The sequence below is a fragment of the Heterodontus francisci genome, chromosome 27 (genome assembly GCF_036365525.1).
Source record: "Heterodontus francisci isolate sHetFra1 chromosome 27, sHetFra1.hap1, whole genome shotgun sequence".
Taxonomy (NCBI): domain Eukaryota; kingdom Metazoa; phylum Chordata; class Chondrichthyes; order Heterodontiformes; family Heterodontidae; genus Heterodontus; species Heterodontus francisci.
Genome location: NC_090397.1, coordinates 61,049,418 through 61,075,464, shown reverse-complemented (window position 1 = coordinate 61,075,464; position 26,047 = coordinate 61,049,418). Strand labels below are relative to the sequence as shown.

The window sequence follows — 26,047 nt, the reverse complement described above, 5'->3', positions numbered from 1 at the left end:
CCAATTTACCTTACTTCTATATAAGTCTACATATTGTAATAAATTAAATTTGCAGCATTAACCTGAACAATATCTCTGTCACCAAAGTGTTTTCAGCCTTGAAGCAATTGAGACTGCAGTAAGGATCCTCCATGTCTTTAAGTACTAAATAATTCAGAGTAATTGTAATCCTATGGCATGCTGACACATTCATTCCATATGTTAGATTTATAATTTTTTCTTTATTGAGGTACAACCCTGCCTCTGAACTCTGCATTTTTACTTTCATCGCGTATAAAGTGTTTTGGGGAGAAAATGAGAATGGTAACCCTGCATATAAATGTTATTTTCCCTTGGGATTGAAAATCAGAGGATGCTTAGTAAATAGTTATCAAGTGATATCAATAAAGGCCTAGTGGGCAGTCCCTAGGAATGTCTCTTTAATTGGTGGGTGACTTTGGGAAGTGATAATTCATGATATAGCACTTCTAAGTACTGTGTAAATAGACCTTTTCATTCTTTTAACATTTCTCGCTCAATTTTGATTCTGCAGTCTTAGATGGCAGTTCATGCATGAAATTAATACTTGTGCAGATGTCCATTCACTGTATCAAATAATTGTCCTGCTTCCCTAATGATTTCCTTGCACATTTGGTGGAATGGGAAAAAAGAATAAGCATCATCTAGTTTACATGGACACCCCAACCGCAACCCCCCTCCCACCCCACCCCCGACCAACTACCTACATGCTCCGAAGCTAAACTAGAGGGTAGGAGACAAACTTATTTGGTGAAAACATACTTGAGCACTGGATTGGGCATTTTTGCACAACATATGTGGCTCTAATGTATGTTTATTTTTAGAATATTGACCAGAGGTTTACATTTTTTGTGTGCGACAAATGAAGCCCTGTGTTTTTGGGAGCAGGTTCACTACTTGTTTGGTGGGAATCCTGGCAAGTCGTGCTCACCCAAGATGAGACTGGATGATTTTTGGTCACTGAAGCTTTGTCGCCCTTCCAAGGACTACCTACTGAGACATTGCAGATACCTCATCAGAAGACACAGGTACATAGAAAAAAGCTCCAAAGTTGTTCTCAATAATGCACTGATGTAGTAGAGCTTAACACTTAACTACCACTGGGGGCTTGGGTATAAATTCTACTTGTGGATGAGTGCTAAAAGTTTAGTTCGTCTTTCTTGTTAATCCCCAGCTGTTCTTAGTTGCTTAGTCTTATCCGATTAATAAAATTATCCTAACATGTGCCTCATTGACTTTTATGTGTACATTCCTTATCCAGAAATATTTGAAACTTGCAGAGCTGAAGGGATGTAGTTATGGTTGAAAGATCGGCAAATCATTTTTAATTTTGTCCAACCCCTCCATGTTTTTCCTTGATTCATGCTTGTATGGATTAGCATGCAGCAACTGGCCTCCAGTGCCTTGCACCTTGCAGTTACTAATTTGTGCCTGGTGGGAATTTACAGAGCCAGTTTGGCTATTTGATTGTGATGGGCGTGTGTGAGATCGGAACAATATCACACCCAAACAGAATTTTGTTCAGACATGCTTAGCTTGCAACAACAGTCACTAAATAGTGATCAGGAGCAGAAGTATAGCACTAACATATTCTTCACCTAAATAAAAGCAAAATATTGCAGATAATGGAAATCTGAAATTGAAACAAATGCTGGAAATACTCAGCAGGTCTGGCAGCTTCTGTAGAGAGAGAAGCAGAGTTAACATTTCAGGTCTGTGACCTTTCATCAGAACTGGCAAAAGTTAGAAATGTAATAGCCTTTGAGCAAGTGAAAGATGGGAGGAGGAAAAGAAGAACAAAAAGGAAGGTGTGTGATAGGGCAGAGGGATTGAGAGCAGGATGGTGAATTAAAATGGCAACTGGAAGCTCGGAGTCATGCTTGTGGACTGAGTGGAGGTGTTACACAAAGCGGTCACCTGATCTGCGTTTGGTCTCTCCAGTGTAGAGGATACTGCATTGTGAGCAGCACATATTGTAATAAATTAAATTTGCAGCGTTAATCTGAACAATATCTCTGTCACCGAAATGTTTTCAGCCTTGAAGCAATTGAGACTGCAGTAAGGATCCTCCATGTCTTTAAGTACAAAATAACTGAGTAATTGTAATCCTATGGCATGCTGACACATTCATTCTATACGTTGGGTTTATAATTTTCTCCTCATTGAGGTACAACCCTGCCTCTGAACTCTGCATTTTTACTTTCATCGCGTATAAAGTGTTTTGGGGAGAAAATGAGAATGGTAACCCTGCATATAAATGTTATTTTCCCTTGGGATTGAAAATCAGAGGATGCTTAGTAACTAGTTATCAAGTGGTATCAATAAAGGCCTAGCGGGCAGTCCCTAGGAATGTCTCTTTAATTGGTATACCAAATTGAAAGAAGTCCAGAGATGGAGACAGGAAAGTCAAGGAAAGGAAGGGAAATGTTGGAGGTGAACCATGTGAAGATGAGAAGGGGGAAAATTGGAAGCAAAGTTGAAGAAGTTTTCCAGTTCCTTCTGGACTCAACATTGAGTTCAGCAATTTGAGAGCATGGCTGCCATTTTAGTTTTATTTGAATTTCTTTATATTTATTTATTTCTAACTTTTGCCAGTTCTGATGAAAGGCCACAGACCCAAAATGTTAACAGTTCTTTCTCCACAGCTGCTGCCAACCTGCTGAGTATTTCCAGCACTTGCTGTTTTTCTTACTCTTCACACCCTCCCCCACCTCCACACCAACCTCCTGACCTTCCCCAAATCCTATAGATGTGGTATTTTAATATTCGTGCACCCACTGCTTCCCTGAGAGCAGCACAGTCCAGAAATTGATTCTGCATCATTTCTGGTGGGTGTGGCTATGTATTGCACCAAATGGTACTTTTAGTTAAGCTCCAAAGGGTGCAAGCCTTCAGCTTACCTATATGTTAGAGTCATCGAGTCCTAGAATTATACAGCAAAGAAACAGGCCCTTCGGCACATCGTGTCTGTGCTGGTGATAATTACCTGCCAAGCAGGATGCTGGGAAATGTAGTGAAAAGTGATTTAATAAAAAAAAAATCAGGATAGTAGTCAGGGGCTTTTACTGTGTAATTTTGTGGTGGGTTTCTTTGCAAGGCTCTCCTATAAGGTGATCTCCCCTTCCTCGGGTGGTCTTGTGCTACAAGCTACCTCTAGCAAAGAGAGCAGGTGGCACATTCCGAGACCCCTGACGATGCAGCTCTGCAACTGGCCACAGGAAGGAGCACTGAAATTGGTTTTCCCTGAAGCAATTTCTCTCCCACCCGACCGACCCCTTCCCTAGATGGAAATACGAGGCTTCCAAATCACATTTCCTTCCACAACTGTACAGTTGAGCTTGGTAATGCAGCTTTGGAGCACTGTAGGGTTTTCTGTCACACAAATGTAGTGTACTGTAACCTGCTGTTTTTTGCTAATTTGTTAATTTTTTCCTTCAATCCTATTCTGTAGATTTGAGGAGAAAGCTCGAGTAGATCCTTTAAATGCTTTAAAATATTTGCAAAATGACTTGTATGTTACTGTGGATCACTCAGACCCAGAAGAAACTAAAGAGGTAAGGACTGCAAACTTTATAATCACCAGTCTTCTGTGCATTTTGATGCTGCTTATATATTTGATACAATTTGTGGATGTTCCTGAATAATTACTGCAGTTGAGGATTGGAGGCTGCACTTCAGTTTTTGCATCCTCATTCCTTCATGCAAAACTTACAGTTCATTTTGCAGAGTATGTTTTGTTAGCTGATCGCAACCCAAGGAAAATGTAGGGGTGGAGGGGATGTTGATCTCAAAAGACCCTTGACCAGGAAGGGGAAAAGGCAGCCAGAGCCTTCTGCTATTCACTGATTCCTGGTGGAAAGCGCTGCATGTGGGCATATGATTGAGGACATATCTGGGCTTGGCTGTGACACCAACATTCACTGCCCAGATTCCGATTCGAGGAATGAACACTTGAGTGAGGCACCCGAGATTTCACAGGCTTGTATCTCAGCAATTTCTGTTAAATAAGGAAACTTGTTTTGCAGTGTGTACAAAGACCATAAAGGCAGACACCTGTAGAAAGTGGCAAAGTCAGATGTTCTGCTTTAGTCAGCCTCTTTATGATGACTGACTGCAGTAGCATTTATGTCTGTCTGACCATGGTTCTGCTGACAAAATACTATTTTGGGAATCAACTCTAAGTCTGGTAGAATATAGAATGTCTCAAGGTGTCCCAGATAGTAACAGGTATGGAAATGTAAATCACTAAAATTACTTCAAATTGTACTGCAAACCTGGGACGTGGGTTCAGGATAGTACGCGACAAATTTAGGACTGATGCCTGAAAGTTCTTTGTGTGCAGTGATCAATGCATGCAACGGATTCAAGTAATGGAGGTGAAAATTGTTTTAAGAATTTGTTGCCAGAGTGGGAGGATTGTGGGGGGTCTTTCTGAACGGACTAAAATTATTAATGGGCTTTCCTTTTCTTGTGATCAGGCTCTGGTTTACAGTTGAAAGTGCCCTCAATTATGCAGCTATTTTTGAAAATACTGGTATATCCAGCCATGAAAGATGTTCCTGGATCTTGGGATGTACCTTCTGGGATTGTTTCTAAAGTGATGCTGGAAATTGGCTCTATACCCAAACTTGCTGCTTAACTTTGGTGAAAGAACATATTTAAATAGACTTGAATTTTCTAATGAGGGTTCAAAAAAGATGGTTGTATCCTGAGTAGATATAACTGGCCTTGTTGGAGTTCATTTTTTTTAAAATTGGTGTTGGAGACCACTTACAAAATAAATATGTGGCAAGGTTGTCACATCTTTTTGATGGTGTCCTGCTGACTGTTGCTGTTTAGCATGTGGCATGCATATTTTGTCCTGTCATACCTTTTTCTCCTCGCTTTGTTTGCCTTATCCAATTCTCTCCTCCTGCTGAGTTGAGGTTCTGACAGTTTCTTATAAATGGACATGGACCACCCCTCCACTGTCTCTACATTTTCAGACTCATTGTCTGACATCCAGTACTGGATGAGCAGAAATTTCCTCCAACAAAATGTTGGCAAGTTCAAAGCCATGTCTTTGGAACTCTCCTAAAACTTTGTTCCCTGTTTACCAAGAGTTTCCATTTTTTGTTAAAACGTGAGGGTCTATATTTTTAAAAACTGAAAAGGATTCCATGAATGCTGGAATCTTAAAGAAGCTGAACTTTGGGTGTTTTTCTTAAGAGAAGTTACCAGAAGGTTTGGACTGAATGTATCTTTTTGCAATTAATGATTTACGCGTGAATATAGGAGGTATGAAAAGTAAGTTCGCAGATGACACAAAAATTTTTGGTGTCGTAAATAGTGAGGCCACTAGTTAGGCCACAGCTGGAGTACTGTGTACAGTTCTGGGCACCACACTATCGGAAGGATGCAGTTGCACTGGAGAGGGTGCAGAGGCGATTCACCAGGATGTTGCCTGGGCTGGAGCATTTCAGCTATGAAGAGAGACTGAAAAGGCTAGGGTTGTTTTCCTTAGAACAGAGAAGGATGAGGGGGGACATGATTGAGGTATACAAAATTATGAGGGGCATTGATAGGTTAGCTAGGAAGAGACATTTTCCCTTAGCGGAGGGGTCAATAATTAGGGGGCATAGATTTAAGGTAAGGGGCAGGAGGTTTAGAGGGGATTTGAGCAAAGATTTTTTTCACCCAGAGGGTGGTTGGAATCTGGAATACACTGCCTGAAAGGGTGGTAGAGGCAGGAACTTTCTCAACATTTAAGAAGTATTTAGATGAGCACTTGAAACACCATAGCATACAAGGCTATGGGCCAAGTGCAGGAAAATGGAATTGGAATAGTTAGGTGCTTGATGGCTGGCACTGACATGATGGGCTGAAGGGCCTGTTTTTGTGCTGTATAACTCTATGCAGAGAATCTAGAAGGGGGTTGTGTTTTGACCTGAAGGGATGTTTACAGGGAACTGACGAGCCAGGATTTATAGATGTCATACAACTTGCCTCTGGAAAGCTTTTAGTTTCATTTTGAACTGTTAAGAACAGGCAGTTGGAGTTTGCTTATTGACCTGCCAGGAGAACAGAAGAAGATCCAGCTAGCCCATCTTTCTCTTGAAAAGCAAATCCTGTGCTGTGTGTTTGCTGTTGCCTCCTGTATTTGAAGAAATTCTGCATGTTTGCAGAAACCTTGCTTCTTTGAAGGAGCTTTGCATCCAATGTGTGAGAATCGAAAGCTTTGTTGCTGCACACCTAATGTAATATCTATGTGAAGCAATTTGTAGCTGCATCTCTTGAAAGCCTGCCCAGACTGATCATCAACATTGCCTGGAAAGAGCAGTTACAGGAAGATTCCATTGACAGCCGCCTGTTCACCTTTGGGACATCTCACCGAAGCCAAGGACTTCTTTCCATACCTTTTTAGCATGTTTTTTTTCCTTCTATTTCTTTGTAACATCTGTCAACAAAAATCTTTTTTTTCCCTCTGGTTAACCGGTTGTGTGTGTGTGTGCGTGCACTTGAGGGCTAAGATAATTAATGGGCTTTAATATTTTGATCTGTGCGTATGTTTACTTCATTATTGGTTAAGACTTGGTTTATAATTAACAGCTAGTTTTGGTTATTTATTAAAGAAACCTAGTTGGTGTGCTTTATTCGGGGAAGAGTATCTGATTGACTGTTTCGGTTAGTGGGAACATTTAACTATATGTTGTGGCCTGTGGAGAAGTGGGACTGAATTAACAGTGCACTCCTCCCGCCTCAGTCGTAACACCTGGCAACACTCTGACTCTACCAAATTGTTTGCAACCTTGGTGCCATATTTGATCTCGATGAGCTTCTGACCATATATCCATGGCATCACTGAGGCTGCCTATTTCCACCTATGTAACATCACCCATCTCTACCCCTGCCTCAGCTTATCTGCTGCTAAAACCCTTATCCATGCCTTTGTTACCTCTAGACGTGACTATTCCAGTGAGTTCCTGGCTGGCCTCCCAATGTTCTACCCTCTGTAAACTTGAGGTCATTCAAAACTCTGCTGCCCATATCCTTACCTGCATCAAGTTTCGTTCACCCAGCACCCCTGTGCTTGTCAACCTACATTGACTCCTATTTAAGCAATGCCTTGATTTTAAAATTCTCATCCTTGTTTTCAAATACTTGCATGATTTTGCCTCTTACTAGCTTTAATCTCCTCTAGACCTGCAATGCTCAAGATATCTGAGCTGCTCCAATTCTGGTCTCTTGAGCATCCCCGATTTTGATAGCTGCCCCATTGATAGCCCTGCCTTCGCCTGAGCACTGGAATACTCGCCCTAAACTCCTTTGCTTCTCTCCCTCTGTCTTCCTTTAAGACTTTCTTTTACCAACCCTTTGGTCATCTGCCCTACACACTCCTTATGTGGCTCGGTGTCAAATTTTGTTTGATAATGCTCCTGTGAAGCGCCTTGAAACGTTTTATCAAATAAAAGGCGCTGTATAAATACAAGTTGTCACTGTTTAGTCATAACACTCTCTGCAGTCACTCTCTAATCTGTGGTGATTATAGCATAGTTTCATCTCCTGTTGAAAAGTTAAGATAAGCTCTCCCTCAGCTGGGTGTGTCCTGCTTCCCTATCTCTCAATCTTCAGATCAGTAGCAGGAAGCAGACAGTGCCTTATGGCTGTACTATTTAGAGTGTATTACACCAGCATGTGGGGTCCTGCATGGCTGCTGAATGTGACAGCTTTGAGTGGAGACGGTGCTTTCTGTGCAAGACTGATTTCTATGTATTTGCAAGTAGTTATTAATGTCTTGGTCCACTTGCCCCATTTACCAATCTTTTAAGCTGTGGAAACATATTAAGACACACTTTGCCATTTATGACTCTTTTTGACTAATAACAGAATTAATAGCTGTTTATATACAAGTTGTTTGAAAGACAGCATTTACAGTAGGGAAATAAAACCAGTTTGAAGTTGTGTCTTGGCTAACATGTACTGAAAGATGTTAGCTCTGGAATTCACTGGATATTTATACTTGGTTCAGATGGTTAGTAAATTGACTACCACTATGCTGCATTTCTGTGTGATGTTTTGCTTTCTAATTGACCCGTCTGCTGCCCCATGCACCATTTCCTTGGAGCAGGGTGGATGAATGAACAGCTTGCGTTCAAGATACTGTTAGTCCCACTCTGTAATCAACCATCAGGAGATGCAGTGTTGATCTGGGATGAGTCGCCCAAAGATTTCCTTTCTTCTTTTCCGCTCCCTTGAAGCACCCAGCCATCGCTTGGTGCCTCCATTCCCTGTCTACCTCATACAGTTGGGAACTTGCCATATGTATAGTGACACTCAGGGCTGCTGCTGGGAATTTGTGTTGCTGTGCATTCTTTGTATCAGCCCTCCATTTACTGTAACCTACTAATGTCTGTGCTTTCTTTTTCATTGTATTTGTATTCCCTTTAAAGGGATTTCTTGTCTCCCCTCTCCTCAACGCCCCCCCCCCCCACTGCTTTAAGAAAGAGTGTGGAGCTGTGGCTGAGCATTGTTACAGAGCTGAATTATTCTAGTTAGTCTAATAGAATACCATTTATTGTGAGCTTGTGCATTTTTACTACTGTAATTTATTCCAGTTACTTTATGTAACTAATATGTTACTTCTATTCTTAAGTTTCAGTTACTGGCTCAGGCACTCTTCAAATCGAGCTCAGATTTCATCCCATTAGGTAAGTGTTCTTAAAAAATGCTTACATATCCAGTATACTTAATGTGCTTTGCAAACTGTTGTTTTATAATTTGAACATAAGAATGGTGAGAATTGTGGAACTTGCTACCACGTAGAGTGGTTGAAGCAAATAGCATAGATATATTTAAGGGGAAGCTAGGTAAGTGAATGAGGGAAAAAATAATGGACGGATATGATGATCGGGTGAGATGAAGTAAAGTGAGAGGAGGCTCGTGTGGAGCATAAACATTAGCACAAACCTGTTGAGTCACATGGCCTGTTTATGCATTGTAAAATTCTGTGTTCTCTAATTCTACATCTACTAGATAAGTAGCTGTTCAGATAATTTGTAAACAAAGATTAAACCTATTTATATGATCTGAGAGCCTGTGTGTGAGTACACAAGTTCCTGGGTTCTGTCAGAAGATCACAAGCTGAAAATACTGTCCTCCCTGCACAGATGCTAGCTGACCTGTGTGTTTCCAGTATTTTCTGTTATTCCAGTTAATGCTGTAATGCAAAAGTGAACCGAGAATGAGAGTTGTCATGAGTACTGCATGTGTTCATGACTTCATCTGTTCATTTGCTGCCTTTACGTGTGATTAGATTTTTCGGCTTGAGCTATTGTAACACCATTAGGGTGTGGCCCACAATTCTTTTGCTTCCATTAGGGAAGGAGGGTGGTCTAGCACTAAGCCAATAATTGTTTTTGGCCTGCTTATTTGGAAATGTTTCCTGCATTCCTGACACAGTGCTCATTATGCTTCAGTGATATAACAATTGAATGAATGCATTCCTGATTGAAGACTTGTGCTTATTCAGAAGCTCAATGTGACAGCTTCTGGAAATGTACTGGACAAATAGCTGTTCAGATGATTTGTAAACAAAGATTAAACCTATTATATAATCTGAGAGCCTATGTGTGGGTAGTCAAGTTCCTGGGTTCTGTCAGAAGGTTATCAAGCTGAAAATACTGCCTGCACAGATGCTAGCTTATTTGTGTGTTTCCAACATTTTTTGTTATTCCAGTTAATGTCATAACACAAGTAAACTGAGTATGAGAGTTGTCATGGGCTTAGATAAATAAGTTAACTAGTCTTAATTATTTGTTGTACTGCATGTATCTTTTTTTCAAACCTAAATACTGGTGGCAGGCAGAATATGGGAATGGGCTGCCTCACTGAAGAGACACTGAGCTTTCCTCCACAAGGGGTGAAGTGGGGTGGGTGGTAAATGTGGCATCAGCCACTCAAGGGGCACTGAGAATCTGATCACTGAGACTAATTAAGCACAACATTGTCTTTAGACCTTGGAGCTGGTGGCCTACAGTTGCTTTGGGGACTGAAGGAATTTAACTGAAAAATGAAAGCAGGCCAGAAAATGTTTGGCAAGTGTTTTTTGCGGTGTTAACTTTTAATTTGTGTGAGCTATTTATAGAAAGGGTGTGGGACTGGCTACTATTCGGTAAGAGTTTCAGCTTGTGGTTTATTATGAGCTTAGAATTTACCCTTTTTCTAATAAGCTATAACATCACTCCTTTTAAAGTTTTAATGCCTGGAGGCATGGGATACATGGAAATTTGGGTGTCTGGATACAGAATTGGCTGGCCCATAGAAGACAGAGTGTAGTAGATGGAAAGTATTCAGCCTGGAGCTCGGTGACCAGTGGTGTTCCGCAGGGATCTGTTCTGGGACCTCTGCTCTTTGTGATTTTTATAAATGACTTGGATGAGGAAGTGGAAGGCTGGGTTAGTAAGTTTGCCGATGACACAAAGATTGCTGGAGTTGTGGATAGTGTGGAGGGCTGTTGTAGGTTGCAACGGGACATTGACAGGATGCAGAGCTGGGCTGAGAAGTGGCAGATGGAGTTCAACGTGGAAAAGTGTGAAGTGATTCATTTTGGAAGGTCAAATTTGAATGCGGAATACAGGCTTAAAGACAGGATTCTTGGCAGTGTGGAGGAACAGAGGGATCTTGGGGTCAACGTCCATAGATCCCTCAAAGTTGCCACCCAAGTTGATAGGGTTTTTAAGAAGGCGTATGGGGTGTTGGCTTTCATTAACAGGGGGATTGAGTTTAAGAGCCACGAGGTTATGCGGCAACTCTATAAAGCCCTGGTCAGACCACACTTGGAATATTGTGTTCAGTTCTGGTCGCCTCATTATAGGAAGGATGTGGAAGTTTTAGAGAGGGTGCAGAGGAGATTTACCAGGATGCTGCCTGGACTGGAGGGCATGTCTTACAAAGAAAGATTGAGGGAGCTAGGGCTTTTCTCATTGGAGCGAAGAAGGGTGAGAGGTGACTTGATAGAGGGGTACAAGATGATGAGAGGCATAGATAGAGTGGATAGCCAGAGACTTTTTCCCAGGGTGGAAAGGGCTATCACCAGGGGGCATAATTTTAAGGTGATTGGAGGAAGGTTTAGGGGATATGTCAGAGGTAGGTTCTTTACACAGAGAGTGGTGGGTGCGTGGAATGCATTGCCAGCGGTGGTAGTAGAAGCAGATACATTAGGGACATTTAAGCGGCTCTTGGATAGGTACATGGATGATAGTAGAATGAAGGGTATGTAGGTAGTATGATCTTAGAGTAGGTTAAAAGGTCGGCACAACATCGTGGGCTGAAGGGCCTGCACTGTGCTGTACTGTTCTACTGTTCTATGTACTAATGCCTGTTATGTCCTCTAGTTGGTTGGAGTTCATAACCAGTACGCTGGGAGCAGCAATAACATCCGAGAATGCCAGAAATGAAGTCCATTAAGAGCAGGGCTGATATTTAGTTGTGTTCGATAGTGCAATTTTGTTAGATTTGCACCTTTCCCATGGCCTAAATTCTCTCTGAACTGGTTCTAAATGTGTCTCTTTTCAGTGCTGTGCTGTATTGTCCCAGTGCCATTGTCTCATGTTCTATAAGCACCACAGAATGAAATCACTCACTTGGTGTTCATCTATCTCTCTTATTTCTCAACAGGTTTTTCAGACGTTGATCAGACTTATGCCCAGAGGACTCTGCTGTTTGATACGCTGGTAAACTTCTTCCCTGACAGCATGACGCCTCCAAAAGGCAACTTGGTTGACCTCATCACACTGTAGCTAGACAGCAATTGATGGATTCTGGCTGAAGAGAAAGTGAATCACAGATCTGATCTCCTGTTTTATCTGGGCCAGATTGGTTTCTGATTTTGGCTGGCAAAGATGGTTTATGTAATGCATCACCTTTCATCTAGTTTTGATTTGAGTGTCCTGTTTCAGTGCTGTTTTCATGCAGACTATAAAACTGGGTTGGGACAGATGACGGCTTTGTGAAAATGGGTTTGCTTCCCATTGTGTCCTTTCTTGCATTGGTAAATATTTTGAGATTTAATAATAAATCTTGCCATCAGCGTGTCGATATAAACATGCAGTTGACATTCTTAATGTCTGGGCCGTTTGCTGGAATAATGCTGTAGTGATATTTCTTCAGCAGTATTTCAGTCCACTTTTGTCCATTTATCAGTCCAACAGTCCACACCCTTGAAATCACATTATGGTGTCATTTTATATACTGTTCCCATTCATTTTGGCCTCTACAGCAAAATTAATAACTGCTTTAAAACGTTGCAGCTACACTTTTGATATTGAATGAATTCAAGAACTGTGCATCGTGTACGGTGACTGCAGTGTCCTGTGGAGCTGCTGATTCTGAATTCTCAGTGGGCGGAGTAGATTTGCTGCCATTGGGACGCATTTTTACTTCAGAATTGATCCATTTTACTGTTAATTTACTACTTGCACTTCAGTTACTGTCCTATTATAAATGGGGCTGACATTAATCTTTACATTTCCCTCTTTTTTTTTTTGATGGCATGGCCAAAAAATAAATCCAGCTTTCAAAATATACTCTGCTGAGCTGGCTTTTTTTAAATGTATGAAAGATCCAGCATGGTCATTTCCTCTTGGGACAAGATTATTCCGACAAAACAATTGCTATCAAAAACTGTAGTTAGCAGCAATTTGCCTTTCTATTGCAGCTGGTCCAGTGTGTGAGGCACAGATTGCGAGTTTCCAAAGCCTGCTTTTAAGTATTTATACTTGGAAAGTGCAGTGCGCCAGTTTTGTTTTTTTTACAATTACTGATCTCACTTGTTGATTGCAATGTTGGCTGCAGAAAAATGGATGGCAAAGATCCTCTTTGGTCTGTGGATTGGAGTTGCGTACCAAGTCTGGGAAAGTGCTTATTAAAAGGAGTGTTTTATGGCAGAAATTCAGTGGTATTTCCTGCTACAATTCATCGACATTGTCTGTTTTTATCCAAATTGAACGATAATGCTATTCTCTCTAAAACAATTACAAATTCCCTTGACTTTATTTGTTAAGTAATGGACATGGATAAAATGTGCTCAATATGTTGATTCTCTGTGGTAAAATGGTTGCCTCCAAACTCTGGAGGTTCTAGTTTAGGATGCTTTCTGCGATTGGTTTTTGGCTCTTATCAAAGGAGCCCAGACTTCAATGATTTCTTGCATCTTGTGTTGTTCTCATCATCTTTCCACAATGATGTCAGGCATGTTGAGTAAGGTTTAGTCATCGGTTGTAACGTCATTTCTTGGAACATGTAAAGCTGATGCCTTGAAGTATGTTGTAATTTTTTTTTTTTTAAATCCAGCTCAGCTGCCAAAGATAGTGATACAGTTAAGTGTGCCGATGGGAAATACATGTCTGAAACTGTGTCTAGGAAATGGGGACCTTGTCACAGGATTTTAATTTTTGATAAGTTTCTCAGATAAACTATTTTAACACTTTCACAACTTTAAGCATCTGATCCAATTATTGCAATTGCTGTTAAAGAAAATGTGGAAGATTTTTACTGATGCAAGTTTCTAAATTGTACTGCTTTGTACCATAATTATCTATGTATTTTAATCCCTTGGTACCCTTCAATTTAAATTCCTCATACAATGATCTTGTGTGTAGGATGGTAACAGCAAAGGTGTTAAACAGCCACTGCAGTTACTGACTAAAAGGCTTTCACTTGTCTTAGAAATGCACATCATTACGGTACTTTACCTCAATGGTTGACTTGTTCTCTTTATGCTGCTTTTGTGTTCGACTACTAGAGGCAAAATTTTTTTTCTTTTTTCTCCTCTATAGAAGATAATTTTATGTTTTTCATGAATGGCACTAACATACTAAAGTCCTAAAAAGAGTATCTTTATTCAAAAAGTATAGAGTTGAATGAAGATTTTTCTCATTATTGCTGCATTCGTGCCTCTGCCAAGCATCTTTCACCACTGAAAATTCTGATTTCCTTCTGTAGCTGGCAAGACCGTTAGTGAGTCAGGACTTTGTTAGCTTTGCTGCTGTTGGGTGCCCTTGTTTATATAGAGATGGCCCTGCAGATATTAATTTTGCTTTGTTAAATTCTTCAGTCTCCTATCTGTTCAGATATTTGTTTGGTATGAGATTGCCTTTTTGGTTTTTGGAAAAGGTAGGAGTGTTGAAGAATAGAATTAAAGGAACATCTTCCAACAGTGTGTATATAACGCATCTCAAACGTTGCTATCTCCCAATTTGTAAAATGGACAGTTTGTTGTATGAAGTAATCAATGTACCTCTTGAGCTACCAGGTATTCAGTGAATCCTTTACAATACCAGATATTCCCATTTTCCCCCCGCAACCCAGCTAGTGCGGATAAGAATTGTATAAAGGGAGCTTTCATCAAATTCAAACTTGTAACCTCTGCTGTCACAAGGAAGCAAATAATTTTCACACTTGACTAAGCAGATCCCATTCAGAATCATAATTTTCATAATAGATCAACGTAACCAAAGCATATTGTTCCTGGTATTTTTATATTGAGGTCACTTTTAATTGATGACCAACCTGACCTGATGGCCTTGGCCAAAGGCTAAGAGAGTACAGGATAGTTGGAAATATATTGATGGAAATACAAACATGAACACATTCACTTTATTTAGTTGGTCCCATTTAAAAGTGTAAAGATTGCACCAGCAATTAGTATGCAAAATTGCAAAACATTGCTGATACTCCAGAAGTTATAGCCTTTTGCTAAGGTCTTCTGCACCAGATTCCATGGTTTAAAATTATACCTACTGATAGTGATGTAGTCAAGAATTGTATCCAACATAAGCTCAGTCCAAATGTTCTATTGTTTAGTATATAGTGTTGTAACTCAAAGTATGTTTCAGCAATTCCCTTTTCCCTGTTGGCTGATGCTCTTAATATGGTCTAGCATTGTCATCTTGTATTTATAAAATCAGGAGGGTGTGGGGATAGTGGTGAAAGTGTCATAACAACATTGGCAAGCCTTAATGATCAGAACAAAATCACTGGTGTTAACCAAAGAAAAGTTAAAATATCCTGTATGATGATGGTAGCTTCTCATTGGAAGAGGGGAAAAAAAGCTTGCATTTATGAAACTCCTTTTGCAACCTTGGGGCGTCACAAAGTGCTTCGCAACCAAATTAGAATGTCAGGTCATGTCCATTGTTGGATGGGGCATCAGCTATCCCCTCTGAACTTAAGTTTTGTTAAATAAAACAAAGTGCTGAGTGTGCAGAACCAGGCGATCAACATCTGAAAAGGTAAAGATGGGTTAAATTATCTGATGAGGTGTCACACCCAAAAATATTCATCTGTTTTTCTCGTATAGGCCAAACTGCTATTTTTGTATTAGATTGCCAGCAATGTCTTTTTAACTGTTCAGTTTTATGCTATTTTGCTGAAGTACCAAAAATTACTTGTAAAGCACTGGTACATAATCTGGTACAATTTGGCATAAGCTTCACATAATTTTTTAGAAAATACAAATCATTGATGTGGGCATTTCATGCCAATTACTGCTCTGTATTATAGTTTGTTGACTTATGACCCAAATAGTTGCATGGCAATACCTCATGTGTTGAGCTTACTCCGATTTAGCTGGAGTGTATTTAAGGCAGGCAGCTTTGCAGCTGTTTTTATCTTTAAGAAACACCATTTACTCCCACTAACCAATTTTGTCTAGTTGCTGTTTTAGTTAACTAGCTAAAATGAAATAAACATTTGTCAACTTCTCAAGTGTAAATTCTGGCTGATTCAATCAGTTTTATATGAATTTTATAATTAGAGGAAAAATATAAATGCATCGGTCAGATTTTGTCATATTAAATTATTTTGGCCTGGCTCATTTCTAAAACTCTAGATAACTGGCTCCAAATACTATACAGCTTGAATTTTTTTCCCTTTGTAGGATGAGACCTGCCACCTAGATTTACAGTTTAATAATGCAGTGTTCTCAACGTTTAAAATTGAAGTAATGTGTAATAGCAGGATTTTTTTTCAAAAGTTCACAAACCATCAAATGTTTGCATCTGCAGAAAGTGTTTTCACACCTGTTTAGGTATTTAAAAGCTAGTGTCTCAAGACTAGGTTATGGGATCTTGCTAGTACCCAGGGGAAGTGATTTGACACAGTGAGACATCTCATTATAAATCTCAAAGCAATTTGCAGCTGAAATGCCACGATTTTACATTAATGGTGCTGTTGAGATGAAAATGGTCTATTGCTGCGGCGGGGGTATTCCTGGAATGTGAGTGATAAATCGGTTGTTGTGACAGATCACTTGCTCCTTAATACTTGGGAGATAACTAAATATTGAATTTTGGATAGCAGTTCAGTAATCAGTTTGGGATTAACCAATAGGTGCATCAGTTTACTGTGCTCTTTCTGATTAGAAGCAGGGTAGCATTTACTGTGCTGCATGCACATGATCTCTCTTGATGCTCTTGACCACTTCTGGTTATGTTGTTGTGGACAGATTAGGGAGCTATATAATGAGTAATCTGCCTAACACAGAGTATTATCATGGCCAGCATTTCTCCATCAACCCCACTTTCAATCCACCACCAAAAACAGGTTGGCTGAGCATTCATTCTGTCATTGTTTATCGGGCCTTGCTGTGTGCAAATTGGCTGTTATGTTTGTCTCGGCAACTACTTCAAAAAGTAATTGATCATAAAGAACTTTGAGATGTCCTAACTTTTGGACCCAATTTGTGTAAAATGCTACATTTCGGCATGTTTCATTAACTTGAGCATTGACGTATTGTCATTTCGATTTACTTTTTAAAAACAGATTCCTTGTTATTGTATGGGAGGAGACATTGATCAAAGTCCAAAAACTGTTCTAAATTCCTTCGGGAAAAACAAATTAATATGAATATTGCTTATCTGTGATTTTCTAACTACTGTCATGCAGGACAAATTTAATCATAAGATTTTTTATCAGTAGTCCAAATCCCATAGAATAAACCAAGTAAAGTATTCCCCTCACTTCCCTTTTTAACATTTCTGAAATATTTGTTTAGTGGGCACTGTTGGTAAGTTAAGGGTATCTAAAACCAAAAAAGGTCTTTGTATTTTTGAACCTGTCTTGTGTTGTTTGTTGTTGCAGTTTAAAAGACTGTCAGTGGGTGGCACACTGGGTTAGCACATTGTGGTTTCACTTCTGGAATCTGAATTCAAAGCCCAGACTGATGGAATTGTCACAGCAGTTTTTACTGAGTATTTGGTTGACAACACAAAGTTGACCCTAAATTGGCAATCTCTGTCAGTCGCCACAAGGCCAACTAATATGGAAAAGGTCACACTGCAGTGGGGTGATTTCTGAAGTTAAGATCATGAACAGTGAGGTGGAGCAGAAGGAGCTTTAAGGTTAGTGAAATAGGGGAATGTCCAGTGCTGCTAACGTCTTGAGCTCAAGAGCTCATTAAAATATTAATAGGAAAAATATGATTTAGGAAGCAGAAAGTGATACTAGATTAGTTCCATTGTTCAACGTTGAGATGTTCTGCCTTTTCTCTGAACTAAGGGTGGGTTCCCATAGAATGCTTTTGCTGGCCAAATCAGTTCTCTCTTCCATATTAACAAAGATCATGTGGGCAGAGATAAACCAAGTGTACAGATTAAAGAATACAAATTGAATGCTGGATATTGGAAACAAAAGAAACAGAAAATGTATTGGTTAATGTTTTGAGTACAAACCCTGCATCACTTATACACATTCTGATGGATCTTTATCCATAGATTAACCTGTTTTTCCTCTTGAAATTACTATCTATTCCCATCATCTTTGTTTTTAAACTATGTATAATTGGAATATATACTGTACAAAGAATGTAAAAACTCAGTAATTAAGTGAAAAAGAAAATGCACCATTTAGGATTTCAAATTTTTTGCCCCTTTACTGAAAGAGCTGTTTATTTTTAAATGGCAAACGTCTTTGTGCCAGTTGCTAGTGAATGTAATGAGAAATGTAATTGTGAGTTTAAAGGTCCTAAACAGAGCAAATTCCTCTCCCCCATAGCATGATTAATATTATGGGTATTGTATAGCTTCCCAATGCACAAGATGCATGCATTACTTTTTAATATGTCAGGCTTTTAGAGGTTATTTTAAATCTTGGCTCCCGTTTAAACAGATTGGTTGCATTAATAAAATTTCTCTTTAAAAAGGATTTCATAAAATCTAATGTCATCTCCTGTTCAGCCAAATGTATTTTCTGGAACTTTGCCTTTGTTCAGACTTGGTAAATAATCTTCATTTTCTGTCATTTATCTATTTTCTAGTCCGTACAGAGCTTTTATATTAGTCAAAAACTTCCACCTTTTTTGTTAGCTTTGATATAAGCTTGAATATAAATGTTTAAGTGACATTTATATAATTGCTTGCTGAATTCAACTTTTCCAAGATGTCAAGTGTGAAGAAACTGCTGTCATTGAACAGTTCCTTTTGTTCTTTGAAGAATTAAAAATAAAATGGGTGAGTAGGGTTTGTAGACGGGGCAGAATTCAATGAGATATTATCCAGTGCCTGATGATGTGTTAACCATTAAAATATTGGGCCACTGCAAATTTCTACCCATAATAACCTCAAGTAAAGGTTGATGGCCACTGATGTCCATCAATTTAAAGTATTTTTAAGGAAGAATTTCTCTCTACTTCCCCTCCCTGTGACTATCCAGTCAAAAATCAAAATTCAGACTGTTAAACGTCTGCAGTCTATGTATATTTCTGCAACCTTGCTGGGCAGTGAACAAATATTGCTATGGTAGATACTAATGCTCCAGAAATAAATGGTTAACTCTATTTAGAGAGGCAATTGAATGCCTTTTGTAACTGTTACTACTTAACTCATTTTGTTTTGTAAATTTGGTGATGGCAATTACGCATTTTCTACTCACCCATGGTAGAGTAGAGAAGAGTGTCGCAGTGGTTTGGTATCAAAAAAACAAGCATCGGCAAATACTTGGGGAAGGTATTTTAATCTTAAGTATTAATATTTCTCAGCATTCCAATTAGAGGGGGCTGTTAATCAATGTAAAATAGCCCTGGTTACCTGACTATTAATGAAGGATACAAATGTATTGGTTTAGTGAGATATATAGTTACATCTTCCGTTTATCGACCTTTGGATATTCTCAGTGTAATATGGGCCTTCCATTTCGTGTCTGAATCTCTTGCTTTGGATGAGTTGCAATAACTTTGCTGTGCATGATCCAACTAAGCATCCAATCAAATTAAGTCACAAAAACCTGTTTGTTTTTTTTCTGTTTGTGATCCCTAAAATGTAGTCTTATCAACACTTGCTAATACATCCCTCACTATATGGTGACTAATCGGGGCTTGGATTAAGTGTGGTTATGTAGTCAACCAGAAGAACACTGTTGGGAAATGATTGGCTAAAGGACTTTGCAGTGTGTGCAGTTTTAAAGAGGTTTTCAGTTAATATTGGGTGTTGAACCCAGTTTGGTGCTTCAGTTATTCATGTTTGTGTGTGTATGATCTTTATTAGTGCACAGGGCCTGTATTCATAAACATTTATGCAATACATCATGTACAGATTCCCACGATACTTTGGGCTATTTGTGAATATGGGTCCAGGGAATGTGTTTTTTCTTCAGTCTTTCATTGATTCTTCAGCAACCTCTGTAACAATGTAATGTTACATGCAAGCCTGTGGGTTTGCTATAAGGTTCAACTCAGCAGATTTAACCTGTGGTTTGACCGAAATGGTGTGTGTTTTCCATTTCTTTTGAAAGTATGAAGATCCCAATCCTTATTTGCTGAAATGTATACAATTTATGCACTACCTTGTTGTGAATAACTGAATGTGTAGACCCAGTGGACAAATACAACTGAAGAATTATGTTGTATGTAATGTACATATGGAAAAAAGACTGTATTTTGTTCAGTTTCTTTTCTTAATAAAAACAAAACCCTAATAAAGCAACTCTGTACTTTAATAAAAACAAGAAATGCTGGAATCACTCAGCAGGTCTGGCAGCATCTGTGGAAAGAGAAGCAGAGTTAACGTTTCGGGTCAGTGACCCTTCGGAACTGACAAATATAAGAAAAGTCACAGATTATAAGCAAGTGAGGTGGGGGTGGGGCAAGAGATAACAAAGGAGAAGGTGTAGATTGGACCAGGCCACATAGCTGACCAAAAGGTCATGGAGCAAAGGCAAACAATATGTTAATGGTGTGTTGAAAGACAAAGCATTAGCACAGATTAGGTGTAAATACACTGAATATTGTACAGCAAGTGCAAACCTGAAAAAAACAGTGGGTAAGCAAACTGAACAAACTAAGATGAAATGAAATAAATGCAAAAAAAGATTGTAAAAAATGTAAAAAAAGAATGTAGAAAAAAGGAAGAAAAAATAACTAAAAATGAAAGTAAAATGGGGGGCTGTCATGCTCTGAAATTATTGAACTCAATGTTCAGTCCGGCAGGCTGTAGTGTGCCTAATTGGTAGATGAGATGCTGTTCCTCGAGCTTGCGTTGATGTTCACTGGAACACTGCAGCAATCCCAGGACAGAGATGTGAGCATGAGAGCAGGGGGGAGTGTTGAAATGGCATCTGTACTTTAATGCTTGGTGGATAGAATTAAATTGAAGCTAAGACTGATTGGGATATCAATGAATCCTTAAAGATATAATTTTGGGGCCTTTTGATATGATCTATCTGTTGTGCCAGTTACTGATCGTTACAATTCTGGCTTTCCACCAATGTTTGCTGACATGCTCTGCTTATAGCAACTTCTGCCTAACTGTGCACAAGTCTTTAATGAACTAAAACTTGCATCATTGTTATGTACTGGATAGCATTGCTGTGTTTAAAATTAGCTCCTGATCATTGTAATATCCTTCACTGGAGAAAATAATAATTCAGAGCAGTGTAGACAGGTTAAACTGCTTGGTTGGAATTATTTAGACATAAAAACATGCAGAAGAATATGGGGAGGAGGGGGGTGGAGGTGGTGTTGGGGGGCAGGTTTCTTCAAGTCAGCAATCAAACTTGCACAATATAAAAATTCCTTCAGCGCCAGAGAATGTTAAATTCTTGTATTTTTCAGTACCTTCTGGTTAGCAGTTCTGATGAGAGATGCTAATCCTCCAAGACCAAGGAGTTTGAAGGCCTGAGGCTGAGAAGTCCAAATTAAATTGGCTTTGTGCTTGAGTACACAGACATGAGAACTCGCAAGGACTTTGTGGGCCTGTTTGGAGCAGATTGGAGATGAGCATCAGCTCTGCATTGTTTGCACCTTCCCACTTTATTGTTTTGACACCCAATAAAACGCAATGTTTTAAAATAGTCATCATCAAGAGGAACTCGCATAGAACAATAATGCTGAGGGACCCCCCCCCCCAGTGGCCACATGCATAACCTGTCTAATTCAATATGCATTAAACAAAGAACACTCATTTAAGACAGATATTTCCTTTTGAATGTGAAGCCTAAGTCTGATTGTATGTGGGCATTAAATGTTTCAAGGAACTGCTTGAAGTTTATTTCAATCCTAAAAGGATTAGAAATTAATCATGTCTCACGAGATAAATTAGTTTCCTCTGCAAATAGCATTGCTACCCTTGTGCCTGAATATTTGTGTTGAGTTATATCTAGATCCTTTTCCTTTTGCTAACTGACATATCCACTGTGTGCTGATGTTCCATACTTACTCTTACAGTACATGGAACTCCATTAGCCACACCTTAGCCCATGCATTTAATTGACCCAGACCCCTTTCAATGCTGTTGCTCTTACTGCTACCAATATTACAGGCAGTAGGATCTTCCATATCTCTTAGGATCAAGGAATCCAGCACAGATTTCTATATAATTTCAATTGTCACTGTCCCAAGCCAGAACAAAATACAAATCATCTTGTGCTTTCCAATCTTAAGGCTGTTTTCAAACAAATTGGTCACTAACCATATAAGCTGTCAGCATTTTCATAAGCTTCATTAGTGACAATTAACACCACGTCAAATTATATCCATTGGCTAATTTCTCAACCATTTTAATTACCTCCAGTAATTTGTTGGCATAACCTTTTGCTTCTGTATACTAATATTCAGTATCTGTGCCACAAGGAATAATTTTAAGCTCCTGTCCAAGAAAAATTGATAATTGTGTGGCTTAATCAGGTAGGGAGAGAAATTAATTTACAGTGGATGTTTTTATTGATATATTGGGGGTAAATAAGCTTTTAAAGCTCAAATGAAGTACAAGTCTTAATACTCAATTTATTCATTAAAACAACAGTGCCATCTCGTGCCTTATAATATATAGCACCCATCTGCTTTGTCAGTACTGCAGTGCAACCCGCAGGGGCGGTGCAGTGGTTAGCTCCGCAGCCTCACAGCTCGAGGGACCCGGGTTCGATTCTGGGTAGTGCCTGTGTGGAGTTTGCAAGTTTCCGCCGGGTGCTCCGGTTTCCTCCCACAGCCAAAGATAGGTAAATTGCCCATTGCAAGTTGCCCCTAGTATAGGTAGGTGGTAGGAGAATGGTGGGGATGTGGTAGGGAATATGGGATTAATGTAGGATTAGTATAAATGGGTGATTGTTGGTCGGCACAGACTCAGTGGGCCGAAGGGCCTGTTTCAGTGCTGTATCTCTAAATATAAAATAAAAAAATATATAAAAACCTCGTGCCCATTATCCACGCACTTAAATGAAAGAGTTTTCTTAGATGATTGTTCACTTTTTCCCCTTTCCCTTCTTCTGCCAGTGCAACCAGTTGCTGTTAGAACAGCTGATCAGTTCAAAGCTCTCCTGTGTGCCCATCCATTGGATACAAGAAAATTGGCAGCAAATGGCTTCACTCTCACCGTTATAATCATGGGCCCCACTTATCACCTTGTGCTCTTACAACAGCTCTGAATGCAGCAGGTGCTTCACATTCAGCTAACCCATCGGTAGCCTCTGCCATGCCTATTGCAGTAGAGCTGCCAATTTTAAAATTAATATAAAAGCTGCTTATTTAAACATGTTCCTTTGCTGGTACGTGGGCACTCAAACATCACATCAGCTGGGCCCAGTAATGATTGAGTTTTGCCAGGGAGTGGTGATGCTGCAGAGGCTGTTACCCATTCATTTTCATTATCCCCAGAGGGTTTTTTCCCCCTAATGATGCATAACCAGGTTTCCATCAATTGCAGAACATGCAGTCAACCTGGCCAAAAAAACAGGATAGGGAGGGATGAGCTGAATATTGATGGTTGCTGTTCAAATGCTTTTGATTAATCACAGCAACTTACCAAGGTTGCTTCAGTATAGCCTGCCATTGGGATCTTAACACCAAGAAGTTTGAGGGTGGCAATGCCAAGAGAACATGTCCAAGTGACACAGCATCTTGACTTGGACATCCATAGCCATTCCTTCATCATTGCTGGGTCAATCTCTGGAATTACCTACTTAACAAAATCGTGGGGAACCATCACGACCAGGAGTGCAGAAGTTCCAGGAAAAGGCCCACCATCTCAGGTCAATTAGGGTTGGACAATAAATGCAGCCTCGCTTACCTTCCAAGAACAAAGACAAAATAAATTTTTTTTTGAAATAAAAGAAATCTCAATATATAATGTTCTTCACCTGGTGGGATGGTGAAGGAGAGGATTCTAGTTAAGAGATCTTGGTGTGCAATAAATGTTCTTGTCTGTTGGCTTTTATAGCAGGTGCACCTAAATGATAGTGAACCAAAGGCTTGCAAAACCTTACAAAAATCTGATGGTTTCATAAGTGCTTGTTGGACACCAACTAATTCATTTTGTTGGAAATTAAAACACAAAATCTTGAGCATTTTCTCCTCTTATCAATTTCCATTATTCACAGACTTTCTTTTCATGTAATCGTGTGAGTTTAGAACAATCTGTGGGACTGATATTTGTCTGCACCATTCCTTGGTGCTTTGCTGTATCACCAAGCAAGGTCTCCAGAACTCCAGCAATATCAACTGTTACCTTGCATTAAACTCTTAGTGGTCATAGTGAAATGTTGTTTTTTTTTTGCATGTTGGCTCTTAAAAGGTATTTCTTCAAGCTGCAGAAGTTGCCTATCTGTCAATAGAAAGTGAAGGTGTTGTCCTTTTTGTCCTCCAACATCATAAATGACAATCTGAGGCAAATTTATACTCCACTTCTTCCTCCCCTTGCTGAAGCAGTAGTACTGGATGGATACCTCACAGCAAATGTAGAGTCTGGGAAGACTGGTATTCATTTGGGATGCGGATTGAGTGGAAGAAGTCACAAATGACATTCTATGTGACTGACAAAGGTAAACTTTCCCTCATCTTGATTGCCACCTTTGATGTGGTTGACTACACCATCCTCCTCCATGCCTCTCCACTGTTGTCTAGCTGGGTGGGACTGCTCTCACCTGGTTCCATTGTTATCCATCTAATCGTAGCCAGAGTATCTCTTGCAATGGTTTTACTTCCTGCTCCTGCACTACCTCTGGATTCCACAAGGATCTATCCTATTTTTCATCTACGTGCTGCCCCATCATCCAATGTTTTCACATGTATGCTGATAACACTCAGCTGTACCTCACTGCCACCTTTCTCAACTCAATTGTTGCTATCTTATGAGACAACTTATCCAACATCCGGTACTGGATGAGCAGAAATTTCCTCCAATAAAACTTTGGGAAGATTGAAGCCATTGTTATCAGTCCCTGCTCCAAACTCCATTCCCTAGCTACTAACTCCATCCCTCTCCCTGGCAACAGTCTGAGATTAAACTAGTCTGTTTGCATCCTTGGTGTCACATTTGACCCCAAGATGAGCGTCTAACTTCATATTTGTACCATCACTAAGACTGCCTGGTTCCACCTCCGTGACCGCCTGACTTCGCTCATGTCTCAGCTCATCTGCTGCAGAAACCTTCATTTATGCCTTCATTATCTCTAGACTTGACTATTCCAATGCATTCCTGTCTGGTCTCCCATATTCTATTCTCTGTAAACTTGAGGTCATCTAAATCTCTGCTGCCTGTGTCTTAAATTGCACCAAGTTCTATTCCCCTATTGCCCCTCCGCTTGCTGACCAACATTGGCTCCCAGTTGAGCAGCGTCTTGATTTTAAAATTCTTATCCTTGTTGTCAAATCCCTCTATGTCCTTGCCCTTCCCCATCTGTCTAATCTCCTACAGCCCCACAACCCTCCGAGATATCTGTGCTCCTCTAAATCTGACCTCTTGAGCATCCCCAAGTTTGATTGCTCCACCATTGGTGGCCATGCCTTCAGTTGCCTGGGTCCTGAGCTCTGGAATATCCTCTGTCTACCTGGCTTTCCTCCTTTAAGACACTCCTTAAAACCTACTTCTTTGCCTAAACTTTTGGTCATTTGACCTAATCTTATGTGGCTCAGTGACATATTTTGCTTTGTAATGCTCCTCTGAAATACTTTGGGATGTTTTATTGTGTGGAAGGTGCTATATAAAGTTAAGTTGTTATTGAAGAGGGAATAGTCATGCTGGGTTGAGAGAGAGTTCAGTACAATACCAGAGTGACTATGCTGAAATTTCTAGTTAGGGTAAGTTTGGGGAGGCAGGCCACGAATGGCCCATGTGAAAAGAAGGCAGACTGCAAAATGACTTTCCAGAACTTGCAAGGCTCCTTCGGCACCTCTACCACCTAGAAGGACAAGGACAGCAGACACATGGGACCACTTCCTCCTTCAAGTTCCCCTCCAAGCCACACACCAACCTGACTTGGAACTATATCACCATTCTTTCACTGTTGCTTGATCAAAATCCTGGAGCTCCCTTCCTAACAGCACTGTTGGTGTACCAACACCACATGGACTGCAGCAGTTCAAGAAGGCAGCTCACCACCACCTTCTCAATTAGTGATGGACAACAAATGCTGGCCTTGCCAGTGATGCTCACATCCGATGAACGAATAAAAAAAGCGTTATGAGCATCATTACCTCACAAGCTGTTTGAGAGACAAGACCAACAGGTAGATAGAAACAGATTGTAATCACTGATTTGAGGAGTCTAGGTGAGAACATAGAACACAG

At 39.9% G+C, this 26,047-nt stretch overlaps 1 protein-coding gene across 5 annotated transcripts in view; it reads left to right on the top strand.

The window, feature by feature from the left end:
* The window catches only part of mkln1 (muskelin 1, intracellular mediator containing kelch motifs), a 168,021-nt gene extending 148,052 nt beyond the window's left edge, over nucleotides 1-19,969 (top strand). For all 5 annotated transcript variants that reach the window (XM_068059463.1, XM_068059462.1, XM_068059460.1 and 2 more), the window contains 4 exons: nucleotides 907-1,046; nucleotides 3,470-3,572; nucleotides 8,651-8,705; nucleotides 11,674-19,969. In XM_068059463.1, coding sequence (XP_067915564.1) covers nucleotides 907-1,046; nucleotides 3,470-3,572; nucleotides 8,651-8,705; nucleotides 11,674-11,795 — 420 coding nt within the window. In that variant the 3' untranslated portion in view covers nucleotides 11,796-19,969. The remainder of the gene's footprint in view (nucleotides 1-906; nucleotides 1,047-3,469; nucleotides 3,573-8,650; nucleotides 8,706-11,673) is intronic.
* The last annotated feature ends 6,078 nt before the right edge of the window (nucleotides 19,970-26,047 follow it).